Here is a 14,976-nt window from a genome sequence, read left to right on the forward strand (position 1 = left end):
TCGTTGATGTTTGCTAGAGTAGTTGCTGGTGTTGATTGTGGTATCTCGTTCCTTTCACCTAGGACTTCTATGGCTAAGAAAGTTTGTGTGGTGCTTTCCTGGTCTTTCAACCCAATTTTACTTGCTGGTGTTGATTGTGGTATGAGCTAGGCCTGTAGTATGCCAAGACACGAATGTCAAGATTCGGAAGTTTAACATCGCGATCGATGGCAGATCAGTGATGACGCTTTTACCTGTTCGTAGATCAGTATTGCAGTTCTCTAGGCCCACCAGTATTGACGACTCACCTCTGACTCGATTGCTTAACTCCAATCAGATGTAGGCAACCTTGGACACACACCAGGCAAGTATCATTCATAAAGTCTCCAAAATACCGAGCACATCCTCTCACAATGAGCCAGGCAACTTTTTTCGACTTCACACAAAATCTAGCACAATCCTTCAGACCAATGCAACCATTGAGAGGTAATACATCGTTCGCACGAAGCAATGAATGTGCCCACAAAGTTCACATTGTAACATGAAAGGAAGCAACACCATCGCAAGCATAGTTCAAGCTCTGTGTGCCGACAGCAGTAAGAAGTATTAAATAGCAGGCCTTTCATCTGGGGATCAATAATACCTGGATACCACAATGAATGTACATGCATCGTTAACACATGATCACCTGGATTCATGATATTCAAGTCAAAGTTGTTGAGAGAGGAGTTTGATATTGGTTCTTGTATACGATTCTGCCTCCTTCGACTTATTGCATTCTTGCTTCCGTAGCCCAAACTCCTTCTGGCGGCAGAAACAGGATGAAAATTGTCGAGATATTCCTATTTTCGACCACAGATTCGAGGTATGGTACTGTAAGTAGGTGGTCAGCAGCTACTCAAATCAGTATTTGATGAGATCGAGGACCAACACTTGATAAATTGCTCTTGAACACAGACTAGGAGGAAAGGTGACCTACACAAAAATCCTGCTGATGTGTTCGTATCTTGCTTCTTGCTTGATTTTACGTCTTGAAGTAGAAGTAGAATTGAAATGGAACAAGCTTGTCGATGACATTGATATGACAGAATAATTGCCCTCAGGAATCACTGCAGATCTGCACATATTATCTGATACGATTAGCTGAGCGCATGGTGAAGAGGGCATCAAATATGCTCACCTGAAACCGCCAATAACTCAAGAATTTGTAATTCGATGGTGGCCTGGTCTGCCATTGAACCAGCTGCTCCATATAACTACCAGAGTCCATAAGGAGATGAAGATGATCAAGGCGCGCAAGATCAGAAGAATATCTAACGCATATTCTGGTGGTTGAAGTCTTCGAATTATTGCAATCGACTCCATTTTGAAGATTGGAAGATTCGAAAAGAGATTTCAAGTGTAGAAGGTAGGTGGACAAAAAGAATCCGACTATATAGGTCGTCCTCTGAGTCACGTAAAGAAGAGAGGAACTTGACAATAAAATGAAAAAGCAATTGTAAAAGAAAAACAAACTTCAGGGTTAGGGCAGAGGGAGAAGAAGGTTAAGATTCTCAGAATTACCCGAGGCTGAGAGGCATAGCTCTAATCGGTGGCTCTCAGTTTTTGTTTAAACTGAGGACTGGAGGCCTGGATTTGAATTATAGAAACAGATTAAGATGTCCAAACGTTACCCCAAAGAATCTGCCACTTGAAAGTGCATGTGCCTCATTTTTGCATGGTTACTGAATCAACGAGACCATGTTTCTAATGCTAAATTTCAACAAGAGAACCAGGTAGTGAGCATTTGGCGTATCTAGGTAGTTTAGGACAAACATGATGGGATGATATTACCCTTGGAAGTCGATAGGACTGAAAATAACTATCACATCAGTAATTCATTATGAGATGAAATTTGACAGTGGACTTTTCTAGATTAGAATTAGAAGCTGAAGGCTATAAGAATCAAGGTCAGTTGTGGCATCAACACTTATGAGATTCACTTCCAAACAATGGGGAATAGACAATAGATGAACTGCTGTCTGAACAGTCAATGGGTGGGCAAATGAGGTGAGAATAGCCCTCAACAACCATATGTCTTCTAATCATATTAAAATGTTGGTCATTTTCCAAATGATATCAGACAAGAGAAGCCTGGTGAGTCTCGATTTTGCTGATCATCTATTGGAAGCCAATGGGATAGTGTTTATAGGATTCAGTAATATTAGATGAATAACTCAAAGAAACAGAAGATCGATTCCTTCTAACTTATGGTTCCAACCTAGTGATGTCTGATCTTACTCTTGGTGATAAGGTATACAGTTGAAAGGCTCTTGACTAGATTGCCAATGACATCACTAATGTTGAAACACTTCAATCAAGGTATGGAGATACATTAGTCCATCATCAACTAGCTCATTGATATCGTAGATGTCAAACAGATGCCAATAATGTTGACAAGAGAGCCCAAGAGTCACAGTGTGTCCTACAAACTTCAGACAAAACAACAAACTGCATATAATAAAGGTCAAACTATCATTTCGAAAACCATATCTTTGTAATTTCCTATAATAATAAGCATGATTGTCAGGGTTTTGACGTTCTTGAACTTTTCAGTGAGGCAAATGCGCTGTTGAAGCAAGAGCGTTCAATGAAGTTTACCCCTATTTGAGAACCTGCATACAACAGCAAAATTCAAGAATTTTATGAAACTTAGCTTGATCTTTCTGAGGAGTTAGGATTTTTAACTTTGCACCTCTAAAGAGATCCTCCAACTAATGGTTTCATGTTCGTGAAGGGTTCATGCTAGAAATGAACATTCACATGAAAATAAGCTCTTCTCGCTAAATTGTTTCCCCGAGCCCCGACCACACACACGTGATATATTTCTCCACATTCGCTACATCATTGTTAATCCATGTCAACTTGAATGTTTTGGCCAGAACAACTACACAATCTAATTGATAATTGCTTCCTCGAGAGATTTTAGGGAGTACTTGTACCTTCTCTTGAGGACTCGAAATTTCAATCTCAAATTTTCAACTTTTCTTTCGCTCTCTCACCAACCTGAACCTCATCTCTTTCCAACCAAAGTTCTTGAAACTTGGGCGGGAAGGTACTGTCGGGCATTCGAGCTTGGCCAGAAAGTTGGCATTTACCCCTCGAAGGACTTGCTCGTTGGCACACAACTCGACACTGTACTCACGCAGCAGAAAATTGAGCTGGGGATAAAAGAAAAACGTCCACAATGACGGACCCCGTCGAGTCAACGTAAGTAAGAATTATTAGATTTGACCATGCCGCGGGAAGCGTTACCCCCTCTTTCTAGGTCTCGAATGATTTGGGGCGTTATTGTGAACAGTGGCAACCTGCTAATACTCATATTATTAGTCACAAACGGAGTAAATCGTCTGCTTTATCCCTTCTGCGCAGCAGGAGAGAGGGGAAGGACGACGATAATGTAGATTATCAACCCCCCATGTCTCCCGCGACCACGGCACACTCACCCACGCTTCCAGCTGCACCATTTCAGCCCACTCTCGGACATGCTTCGAAGAAGTCGACCAGCGCGACAGGACTCATGAGATCAGCTTCTAATGTCCATCCGCGGACTACGGCTACTTTGTCACCCGATAAGACAATGTCCATTGAGCAGACTGTTCGAAAGTTCAAGATATTTGAGGCATTAAAGAACGGGGATACAGCAGCTATATCAAAGGCAATCCGTGAGTCTGACGGTAGTCGAATGAGCATCTCTAGCTTCGCAACCGTTTCAACCAATTTGGAAGATACCACCATCCTGCACTTAGCTATCCAATGTGCTGAACAACAAGTAATCGAGTATGTGTTATCTGATGGAGCGGGAACAATCGATGTCAATGCAAAGGATCGTGATGGGAACACGGCTCTTCACCTTGCTGCAAGCTTAGGTCGTAGCCCTATTGTACGCTTGCTTCTTGGGCAGCCCGGTATCAACGATTCTTTACCAAATTATGCTGGTCGCCTACCTCTCGACCTTGCTCGAACACCCGATATTTTCCAGCAACTACAACTCTCTCGTTCAATGTTTGTGGATGGTAAAATAAAGCAAATACATGAACTGGTTGCGCACGGAGACTATAAGACATTGGGCGAAATCTTGGAGGAACCTCGAGTCAAAACAGTCTTGGATATCAATGGTGGAGAATTCACGTCTGACCCAATCACGGTACAAGCTGGTGGCACTTTACTGCATGAGGCTTCCAGAAAAAAGAACATTGAGCTCATACAAGTGTTGCTGTTACATGGTGCTGATCCGTTCCGTCGCGACCGAAAAGGAAAATTACCTCAAGATTACACAAAAGATGATGCAACCAAAGCTATGTTAAGGAAGTCCCCTGCTGCAGTTGCCGCTCAACGGGGAATTCAAGAGAAAGCTGTTCTCGGGAATGTATCTCAACAAGGAGCAGTCAACGCCAACCCGTCAGATGCACTTGCTGGAAAGGAGGGTCGAGAAATGCAAGGCTATCTAAAGAAGTGGACAAATTATCGAAAAGGTTATCAATTACGTTGGTTCACCTTGGAAGATGGCATCCTAAGTTATTCCAAGCACCAAGACGATGCTGGGTCTGCTTGTCGAGGTGCGATTAATATGCGCATCGCAAAACTCAACATGGATCCTACAGAGAAGACCAAGTTTGAAATCATTGGAAAATCATCCGTTAAATATCACCTTAAAGCGAACCATGAAGTTGAGGCTAAAAGGTGGTTTTGGGCGCTGAATAATTCTATACAATGGACTAAAGATCAGGCCAAGGAAGAGGAAAGACAAGAGGCCAAGAGGTTAGAACTGTTACAGCAAGCGAAAGAGCAATCTGGTAGTGGATCCAAGGAAACCTTTGACAGCAATGGTCTCAGCGAGCCATCTCTTGTCTATACGGACTCGCGCCGTGAGAGCATTCAAGGTAGCAGGCTTCTGCCACAGACTAGCCTTAGCAGGATTACAAGCCCACGAGTCGCATTTACCAGCATTGCTGGTAGTGTTGGCGATGAAGAAGAAACTAATTATGGATCATACAACCCAAGCTTCATCGGCGACGGAAGTAGAATACCAAGTCACATTGGAACCGGACCTTTGGATGGGGATGATGATGATGAATACGGAGATGGCTCTAGTGAGCACGAGATGCCGGCAAGTAAGGATGCGTTTGAAATCACGGCTCAATCTGCTCGACTGCAACTCGAACTCATGGGCCAAGTCAATGCAGCTTTACAAGTAGAGCAATCCAGAAATCCAAATCTCGTCATCTCTGACCCAGTTGCGAACCAAGCAACCGCGACATATGATTCGGCCATTCGTAATCTCAAGGGTCTTGTTGGCGATCTTTTGAAAATATCCAAAGATAGGGATGCATATTGGCAACAACGTCTTGATCGGGAAGAGCATATGCGAAGGATGTGGGAAGAAAGTATGGCTCAAGTAGCTCGTGAACAGGATGAATTAATGGCTCGTATGGGCGAATCGGAGGAGAAGAGAAAGATGACAAAACGAGCACTTCGTGAAGTCACTCGATCAGCATCCCGACCAGCTAGTAGAGGTGAACTAGCAGCAAGAGCCGAGATAGATGAGGCTCTTGATGACGTTTCTCTCAATGATGACGGGACCGCTCCTTTAAGACATGTACCGACTAGCAAAAGCTCATTACGACAGAAATCAATGGTTGAAGGTATCCCTGATATGTCTGATTCAGACTCAGACGAAGATGATGAATTCTTCGACGCTGTTGATGCCGGCCAAGTCGAAGTAGTCAAAGCTCTACCGCTTTCGAGCCCTGCCCCAGGTGCAAGTGAAGAGGCAGAGGAGGGTGAACTTGTAAAAGCTGAGGGGCTAGACATCAGTTCTGCTTTCAAGGGATACGAAAATGGCGTAAGAACTCGACTAAAGATGGATGCTGATGATCGTCCAAAGATTTCTCTATGGGTATGTATTTGAGCTCGTTTTATTCCGACATCACTAACACTTTTCAAGGGTATTCTTAAATCTATGATTGGCAAGGACATGACTAAAATGACACTTCCTGTGTCTTTCAACGAACCGACGTCATTACTGTATCGATGTGGTGAAGATATGGAATATGCAGATCTTTTAGATATTGCAGCAGATCGAGCAGACTCAATCGAGCGCATGGTATATGTTGCAGCTTTCGCCTCAAGTGAGTATGCATCAACCATTGACAGAGTTGCAAAACCTTTCAATCCCCTTCTTGGAGAAACTTTCGAATATGTTCGTCCTGATAAGAATTATCGCTTCTTCATCGAGCAAGTCAGTCATCATCCACCAGTTGGTGCTGCGTGGGCTGAATCTCCTAAATGGACCTATTATGGAGAATCAGCTGTGAAGTCTAAATTTTATGGAAAGTCTTTTGATATCAACCCTCTCGGTACTTGGTTCCTCAAACTTCGTCCCACATCTGGAGGACCAGAAGAGTTGTATACCTGGAAAAAAGTCACATCTTCCGTCGTTGGAATCATCACTGGTAACCCTGTGGTCGACAATTATGGGCCAATGGAAATCAAGAACTGGACAACAGGTGAAGTTTGCAACGTCGAATTCAAGGCTCGAGGTTGGAAGGCTTCTAGTGCTTATCATATCACTGGTAGAGTCAATGATGCAAACGGACAAACTCGTTTCAGTCTTGGTGGTCGCTGGAACAGTAAAATTTATGCTCGTTTCACGCCTGGTTATGAGGCAACTGTTGAAGAGCCTAAGTCCGGTTCTTCTCACCGCAGAGGCAGTGTCAATGATCCAAGCCAAGCATTTTTGGTCTGGGAAGCTAATCCACGCCCAGCTGGTATCCCCTTCAATCTGACTCCTTTCGTTCTTACATTCAATGACATCAATGACAACCTTCGCCCTTGGTTGCCACCAACGGATTCTCGATTGAGACCTGATCAGCGTGCCATGGAAGATGGCGAGTACGATCTAGCTGCTACTGAGAAGAATCGCCTTGAAGAGAAGCAACGTGCTAGACGACGTGAACGTGAACAGCTTGGTGAAGCTTTCGTTCCTCAATGGTTTGAGAAATCAAAATGTCCAATCACTGGAGAGGAATACTGGGCTTTCAACGATAAATATTGGATCGAACGAGAGAAGGCTGCTACTGGAGAAGCATGGACAGGTGTTGAAGATATTTTTAATGATGTAAAGGAAGAGGAGTGATCATGTTTAGATGAAGAGATAGGGAAGGGTGTAGGATATCTGAATGTAAAGCATAAATCTTCTTTCATAGCTTTTGCTTTTGGCGATGAGCTGGGCGGTTTACCATGAGATGCAACGATACACAAGAGAACACGTACATAAATACCTAGTAGTTAGCGGGCTTTCAGCCAGTTAGTTAGTCATACATAATACATATCATTCAAATCAGGTCAAGAAGTCTTGGCACGTGTGAATATGATGGAAGAGCGGAGGAATAATTTGATTTGAGCCTGCAGCTCGCGATATTCCACCTAGGATATATTGTTAGCTTTCTATTTTCTGGATTGATCTGGGAGATTGATATGCACTTACCAAACAAGTCCAGATATTGCGCCCTCCGGCAGCTTTAGGAAGAGCCTGAATTTCAACACGTTAGCTTGAGTTCTCGAAAGGGCAGCTTTGATTATCTGTCTAGATCAGGATAGTCGAAGGGAATTGTACTTACCTGAAGGCAAAGGAGCGGCGAAAAGCACGACAGCAGAGGAAATAAGCTAAATCGGAGGTCAGCGTTGCTCAGTATATCCTTCCCATTGTTCAAGTAGATCGGGGTTATCAAAGGGCGTTGTACTGACCAGGCGGCCACGGAGTGGCGCAAAGTCTAACGACGGCTTGAGAAACCTAAATGGGAGGTTAGCTTTGAGATCAAAGTCCGCGGTCTATTGTTTGATCGAACCAGCTACTGAGGGATATCGTACTAACCAAAAGGAACGGCAGAACGGAGGCAGCAGCGGCAGTCTAAACTACTTATATTAGTAGCTAGACTTTATCTTTCTATGCCTGTTGATTGTTCGAACGGATTGAGGTGGATTGAGGGTATCAAACTAACCCAAGGAAAACAGAGTGGAGCAGGGCGGCACCAGAGATCTAAACTCTATAGATTGGAGATTAACGCTGCTCTGTACACCTGGTCCATTGTTCAAATCGATTAGGGATATTGGGGTCTAGCGTACTTACTCGAAGACCGCAGAGCGCCGGAGAAGACGGCGGCAGCTTAAACGCGCTATATTGAGAATCAGTTTTGAGCGCTGTATATCTGTTGATTATCGAGGCAGAGGTGGTAGTTTGATACGTACTTGGCGAGGGATGGAATAGCTCATATACCGTTTGGTATAATCCCCGTTGGGGTCGTCTTCGTCGTCGTCTTCGTCGTCTCGGCGGCGTTTCTTGATTGCTGGACAATCGTTTAGTCTTATTGTTCCATATTATATCACACATTTAACGGAGGTTGTAGTTTGACGACTTACTCGGCTCGTTGTCTGGGAGAGAGAAAGGCAATTCCTCCTCCTCCTCCTCCTCCTCCTCCTCGGTGGGATCCGAGGCTCCTGCGGTGCCGTAAATCGGACAGCCCTCTTTCCAAAGAAAGTTATTGCCCTTGGCCCGAAAGCCCATATTTCTTGCCGCAACTCGCCAATCATAGCCTAGGTCCCTCCTATATAACATGCGTTAGCGTTTGTCAATTTCTGATTGATTTTTTTGTTAAACTCGTACTCTTGTTGCTCCTTTTGGGAGCGCGCAGCCTGGAGCATGGTCTTTTTGACAGCAGGGTTGGCGTCCCGCCACTCATGGGTTTTCTCGAGGGCCTTCTGTGTACGGCAGAGGGCCTGGTTGAAATTTTCCCGCATGGTTCCGATAAACCACGGAATGCCTTTGGCTTCGCACTGTAACGTGCGATTGGATATGTTACGGGGCTCGCAAGTGGCGACGACTGTGGTGGCGGTGGTGGAGGTGGAGGTAGTGGAGGTGGTGCTGCTGCTGTTGGCGGCGGCGGCGGCGGCAAGGTGAGCGGAGACCTTTTTGCCCTTGGCAGGGGCTTTCACAACCTTCTTTGGTGGCATGGTAGCTTTGTGGTGATGGCGTCTTTCTTTGATTACTCGTTTGATGGTATTGATTGCAGAAAATATTTCTGCTGTTGATCTTCTTGACAAAGGAGAAAGGAAGAGAAGAGAAGGCACAAATTTGGACAAGATGTTACTTAGCTACATGTGGGCCAACAAGGCTGTATTTTCGTCTATCTAAAAAGCGACCATTGCTGGTGATAGAAAGATACTTGACTGTAAAGGCTCAAGATCAAGAAGTGAATACTTGAAAATCAAATTTCTTAGCCCTAAGAAATTTATTCCCATCTATTGTGCAATGTCAAGGCCGAATGAGTAATCTTTGACAATAACACACCTAGCATCAGTTCATTGTTTTTTCGTCTGTCTCATGCAATACTGGTGGATATCAGACGATTGAGACTGAGCATAGGATGGCTTTTATTCTCTGCCATTCATACACCTGTCGCACCTCACGAACAGGTGTACCTGAAAACAAAAACACAAGGTTTGACTACATCTACGATCACATATATTTACCATCAAATTCTTAGGTGCCTGAGCTCTATAACCTCGGATTCGAAAAGGGTGAGATAGAGGAGTTACGTTTTAAGAGGAAAAAGACGGTCCGAAGTTCGAAACTCGACGGTGAGCTGCTGCTATATAGTGCACCTGTGTTATTTACATCTCGGTCTATTCGCAAATGATGTGAAATTTCCTCTGGCTGCTGGAGGATCGATTGCAAGGACGAAAGCTGCGGCGCTACAGTATTTTATTCGAACGAGATCGAAGGATCAGAAGCGCGACACAGGGGACATGCACAATAACAACACGAGAACTAATCCTTTACCTACTAGAAAACTCTCAGAGCTCTAGAGGTCACAAATGAAGGCAAGACTGCAAAGAAGGAACAAAGAAGTTGGAGAGAAATCAGAGGGAAGGACCAACAGAATGTGCAATTTTACAGCGATGTTAAAGGCACATTTAGTAGGGCGATGTAGATCTTAGAAGAGGGTATCAAGAATTGCGATGTTAAACGACTCACGACTTTTACAACTCGAGTGGCACTGGAAGTAAGTCATCGATAATGGGTAAGTGGTGGTCTGGTGGCAGCATTGTTGGGGGAGGGCGCAGTTGTAATGAACTAGCGGCGGAGTGAAATAATGAAGAAAATTGGAGCATAAGATGGCATTGTTTAATATGTTGATGAGCACAGAAGTAAAGAAAGTGTGATTATGCATTACGAATATACGTCCATTGAAAGTTTGTGCTATGGTTATGAAATCTTTGTTGATAGGAGCTGAGTTGATGGGCGTCAAAGGCGCTATAATAGGACCTTATTCTTTTCTTCCGTTTTGCCAGTCAACATAATTATGAGATTGAAACTTTGAGCTTTTTCCTGCCGTTGAGTTCATCATTAACATAGTGTATACATTCTTTGAAGATGTCATAGCATACATAACCTAATTTCTTGCCCCAGATACAAGTAATACTACACTTCCCAATTGCCTCCTGATATCTTCCCTCTCAACATCATGTGTATCTTCAACAGCTCCCCACATCCCGGTCTGCCAATCTACCTCTAAGCTTGCAGCTTTGGCTGCCTCCTCTACTCCAAATTTCTTCTCGGCAGCTTCATCTCGTAAATGTGCCAACTCAGCACTCCATTCAACCACTAATCGCGCAGCTCCAAGTAAACTCTTTCCAGCCAACACACCTCTCTCCAATCCCGCAAGCTCGAATGGAGGTAATCCAGAAACCCATCCTCTTATTATATCCTTGGTCATTTGAGGTTGACTTTTAGGTACAATACTATCCGTATCTAAAACTGGAATAAGTTCTACCCCGGGCCATACCTTCTCGGATAAGAATTGGATGATAGGCTCCGCAGATTTCCTCTGAATGCTTCGCAAACTTTCCACTCTGTCAACATGTGTTTCATATCCTGGTGGATCTTCAGGTGCTTCAGGTGCCCAACACAAAAGTGAATCGGTATCGAGATATCGCATTACGGTTGTAACAATATGAGTCCTGATTAAGTCTCCCCCCTTGTTTTCTTCATCTATGATATCGAGAGCGCGATTCACGAGTGAAGTCATCGGTATAAGGTGAGTCTTCAAAGCTTGTTGTGCAGATACAAGGAGATCCCATTCAAGGGCGATGGCAGATGCCAAATGTGGTTTATGATGTGGTACTGTGAGGATATCTTTGGAAGGTCTTCGGAGAGCTCGTTTGTCAAGGAATATCTGTAAGCCCTCTGCATTCTCAACACTGATTAGTGGATTTGTTATTTAGAATGAAATAAGGAATTGACAAATGTTACCTTCCGTATCCTGTACATTAACATCCTTCCAGAACCTCTTGAGTTTCGCAGTTCCACCGCCTTTCCCATTAGCTACAGCTCTCATATCTTGACCCTTCTTGAGTAGCTCTGCTTGCTTCCTCTTCCTTGCGACCCGAATATCGACATGCTCAGCACTGGGAGTTGGCGCGGCTGGTGGCGGGCCAGATGCTGTGAATGCCGCAGGCGCAACTGTTGCGGGCGAAGGTGGTGTTGTGTGGATATATCGTTGGCTCAATGGAGCTAAACTTTGACCACGAGAGATTCGTAGGCCTTTCAAGCCATTCACCACTGGTAGTTGACTAATGCGCTTCATTTTTACAGAGTGCTCACGGAGAGTGAGTATTGCTTAGAAAATAAGTCGACATTGAGGTTGATGCGGCAATGCGGCCGCTCGCTACATTTTTGCCGCATCACGTGTCAATGAGTCCCAAGATCAATATCTTTCACTCTTGACATCTTTACATCAAAGATCAATCATTACCTCAATCGAGATTTAGATGATACTCAGCACTTAGGAGTATCACAATTGGAGCAGGCTGTCTGAATGTTAAGAGGAAAAGCGGACAGGTCGAGATTATATAATGGGTCTTGCGAGTTCTTCAATTGTTTTCCCCCTACAAATTGGGTCGTGGCTATCATTCACCCCTTCCTCAGACTTGATTAGTTTCGAGTCCATCTATGGCGTGGCTCTTGCCAAATCTCATAAACCTTTCGCTTTAATACCGGTCGAAATTGCTTAACGGGTAATCTATCATGGATACTCTTTGCCAGATGCAAGTGCCCTCTCATGATTGTGGCTTCGTGCTTGCGACAACTTCCCGCCATTGATTCTGATGCTCTCACTCTTACAATGACTTACACCCTCAAATTCTGTATCATATTTTGTTGCCCATCTACATATATAATGATGTTGATACTGAGCTATCAAAGTCTAGGTAATTCCGACTATGATGCGGAATAGGATTTAGACTCTCGACTATTGAACCTTAAAGCTCATCTTCTCGTGCCCTCCAGTATGGAAGGATTTTGTTGCAAGTCTGTTCCAGAGCACAGGGGTATCCCCATGCTCTTCCTTTACTACATATCAAATCCAGCTTGTTGACATATGTTGTTAACGGTTGCGAGCCTTATGCTACCTGAAGAATCAGAAATTATACATAACCTCTTGACTAATACCACAAATCAAATCATTTCTGGCTATAATCCACGAATCGTCTAATAACTCCTCCCTGCGTTTCCAAAGTGAAACAGAATTTCAAATATACTTTGAGGTTCGGTCATATTGGAACTATACTTTCCGTTAGGTGAACTGGATACTTTGCAGAAATTTTGCCGCAGGACTAGTTACCAAATTCTGTTGATTACTCCAATACAGCTTTTAACTCCCTGATCTTCCGATACCTAGGTACTTGGAGTCCATAGACCAGTAATAAAGATTTCATTGTTTGAATGAGATATGCTATTCCACGATATTTCACACTTTACTATTCCAGTTACCAGCTACTCCGAACCAATCCAATAGATATGGAGAGACTCTTCCGCTGCTGTTTAACTCTAGCCCTGATCCACAAGTCCTATAATTTATGATCAGTAATGATGCTTCCAGATTCTTCCCATTAAGAACAATAGTTGCTTCGATTGACGTTCCAAAGCACTTCCTTCTGGGCCTCTCCTTGAAAACTAGTTTGGTAGCCGCCATTGTACCTTCCAACTGAAATGGTCAAAGTCTTGCCTCGATCCCTTCCTCTTAATGATACTTTATATACCAGCTTATATCACATCCCTCCAGCAGTCAAAGTCTTATTCACACAACACACTCACTCAACAGATAATACAACAATAATCCACAGCAAATTCGCACACATTATAGCTAAACATCAGAATTACTCGGCAGAAATACACTGCAGCATTTGTTTACTAGTATCAAACTTGAAGAGGTATTCTCATCCTTTTGCCCTGAATATGTGCTTGGCTCACAACAAAAGGGTAGATATTGAGTCGATTATACTGGCAAGAATGCCTAGTCTCTTTGAAAGGGTTGGTCGTGGAGATGGTGTGTTACAAGGGACTGCAGTTCAAAATTCTCTTCTAATACACCATTTAGACTTTAGTGTTAACGATGTCAGCAATTCCGACCCACTCGATTTAGACAATCCCCGGGATGTCAAAGGCACTCAGATGGGATTTGCAGAGTTCATGACCAGCACTGTAATTCAACGACGGCAAAGCTGGATGAGAGCTGCAGAATTCGATCACCCCCCATTCCTCCAAAGAGTACCAGGCTGGAATACTCGAAACTACAATAAGATCGGGTTTGAGGCTATACACGTAAACAGTCCAGACTACATCCCTGGAAACAGAAATTTCATACCGACATATATTATTTTTCCTCATGACGCAGCGATACCTTCACGCGCAGATTTTTTCAAGATGACGGAAGTTGTGGTTAGGTTTATACCACCTGCCAGAGTTCCATCACGTTGTTCAGAATTAGCAAGCTTGACAGGAAGATGGTCCGAGACTAATAAAATCCTCATTTTTCGGCACGACCTGAATCCGTTAATGTATACTCATGGGCCTGATGTGCGACATTATAAGGATGGGGAGCCTGCGATTGAGGGTCTCTATTTTTGGGATTGTGCATCAGCTTTCGCGAGAATATGTCGTAGGGTTCAAAATTCTGGCTCTGTTGTATATCAATCTTCTGCTTGACATATAAGCCAGCATCGATTAGAGGTGGATTCTCAAGCGTGAGATGACAGCGAAGTATACATTATAATGTTTGCATCTGCAATCCAAGCGATTATCACTAGTATAAATTTAAAAGAGTATCCATCATTCATCTAAGTCCTTACTCAATCTGCGGGCGTGATAAAATCGGAATTTCTACTATAACCAGGTATCGAATGATCTAATATCTAAAGATCTAGTGATTATACATACCATATCTATTTCGATGTCCTCAACACTCAGTTCCCTATCCAACGTGATTTAGTAACCCCAGCTGCCAGCCCGACAAGAAAACGATCTTGATTTCTCAATTTCTCCAAGACTTTGAATGGCTCTTGAATTTCAGGTCGACCATATACTAATAGTTATCTCGATTTGAAGATTCAGATGCCTCTTAATATTCGCATTTCTAAACTATCTAACTATATTCAAATATCCAACACTTTGGGTTTACCATTTCTTTCCAATCTGCGATTGAATTCCTGTAAACCGTCAAGATACATTATTGTGATTCTATCTTAGTATATCCATACCGTCTAATATGAATAATCTCAAATGGTTCATCAGCTGCATTCATATACTCGGATCAAATATTTACTCTTGAACTCTTTGGGATTGTTTTGATGTAGTTGTCTAAAGACTCTTGATATGTAGAGAGAACTGATATGGAGCTACTGCGGTCGAGGTAGGATTCCCAGTCTTAATCGAAAATCTCTGATTAGGTGCTGGGTACGGGGGTTTGATTTACGGGGAGAATATGGTATATACACTTAAACTATCACTAAAGAAAAGCTGAATAATAAGGTAGAACTATCAGCCAGGTACTAAGAATGCGAACCGGGACTTAAGTATTCTCAGATATCAAGATGTCCATTCTGATTATATATGGATTA

At 43.4% G+C, this 14,976-nt stretch overlaps 5 protein-coding genes across 5 annotated transcripts; 2 read left to right on the forward strand and 3 right to left on the reverse strand.

Moving 5' to 3' along the window:
* Positions 1-3,205: 3,205 nt before the first annotated feature.
* Positions 3,206-7,156, forward strand: EAE98_008811 (uncharacterized protein; the record flags this gene model as incomplete). The annotated part of the gene is made up of 3 exons (XM_038956434.1): positions 3,206-3,228; positions 3,349-5,917; positions 5,966-7,156. 3 exons carry the CDS (start codon positions 3,206-3,208, stop codon positions 7,154-7,156), a joined length of 3,783 nt encoding a protein of 1,260 aa, XP_038807146.1.
* A 209-nt stretch (positions 7,157-7,365) lies between these two features.
* On the reverse strand, positions 7,366-9,030 carry EAE98_008812 (uncharacterized protein; the record flags this gene model as incomplete). Its single annotated transcript, XM_038956435.1, has 8 exons — positions 7,366-7,446; positions 7,508-7,552; positions 7,768-7,813; positions 7,990-8,066; positions 8,150-8,195; positions 8,297-8,366; positions 8,440-8,624; positions 8,684-9,030. 8 exons carry the CDS (start codon positions 9,028-9,030, stop codon positions 7,366-7,368), a joined length of 897 nt encoding a protein of 298 aa, XP_038807147.1.
* Positions 9,031-10,472: 1,442 nt separating this feature from the next.
* On the reverse strand, positions 10,473-11,666 carry EAE98_008813 (uncharacterized protein; the record flags this gene model as incomplete). The annotated part of the gene is made up of 2 exons (XM_038956436.1): positions 10,473-11,266; positions 11,333-11,666. The coding sequence occupies 2 exons, from the start codon at positions 11,664-11,666 to the stop codon at positions 10,473-10,475; spliced, it is 1,128 nt and encodes a 375-aa protein (XP_038807148.1).
* A 1,161-nt stretch (positions 11,667-12,827) lies between these two features.
* Positions 12,828-13,052, reverse strand: EAE98_008814 (uncharacterized protein; the record flags this gene model as incomplete). Its single annotated transcript, XM_038956437.1, has 1 exon — positions 12,828-13,052. The coding sequence occupies one exon, from the start codon at positions 13,050-13,052 to the stop codon at positions 12,828-12,830; it is 225 nt and encodes a 74-aa protein (XP_038807149.1).
* A 317-nt stretch (positions 13,053-13,369) lies between these two features.
* On the forward strand, positions 13,370-14,065 carry EAE98_008815 (uncharacterized protein; the record flags this gene model as incomplete). Its single annotated transcript, XM_038956438.1, has 2 exons — positions 13,370-13,406; positions 13,458-14,065. The coding sequence occupies 2 exons, from the start codon at positions 13,370-13,372 to the stop codon at positions 14,063-14,065; spliced, it is 645 nt and encodes a 214-aa protein (XP_038807150.1).
* Positions 14,066-14,976: the final 911 nt, after the last annotated feature.

Source organism: Botrytis deweyae (assembly GCF_014898535.1).
Source record: "Botrytis deweyae strain B1 chromosome Unknown BDEW_024, whole genome shotgun sequence".
Lineage (NCBI taxonomy): Eukaryota > Fungi > Ascomycota > Leotiomycetes > Helotiales > Sclerotiniaceae > Botrytis > Botrytis deweyae.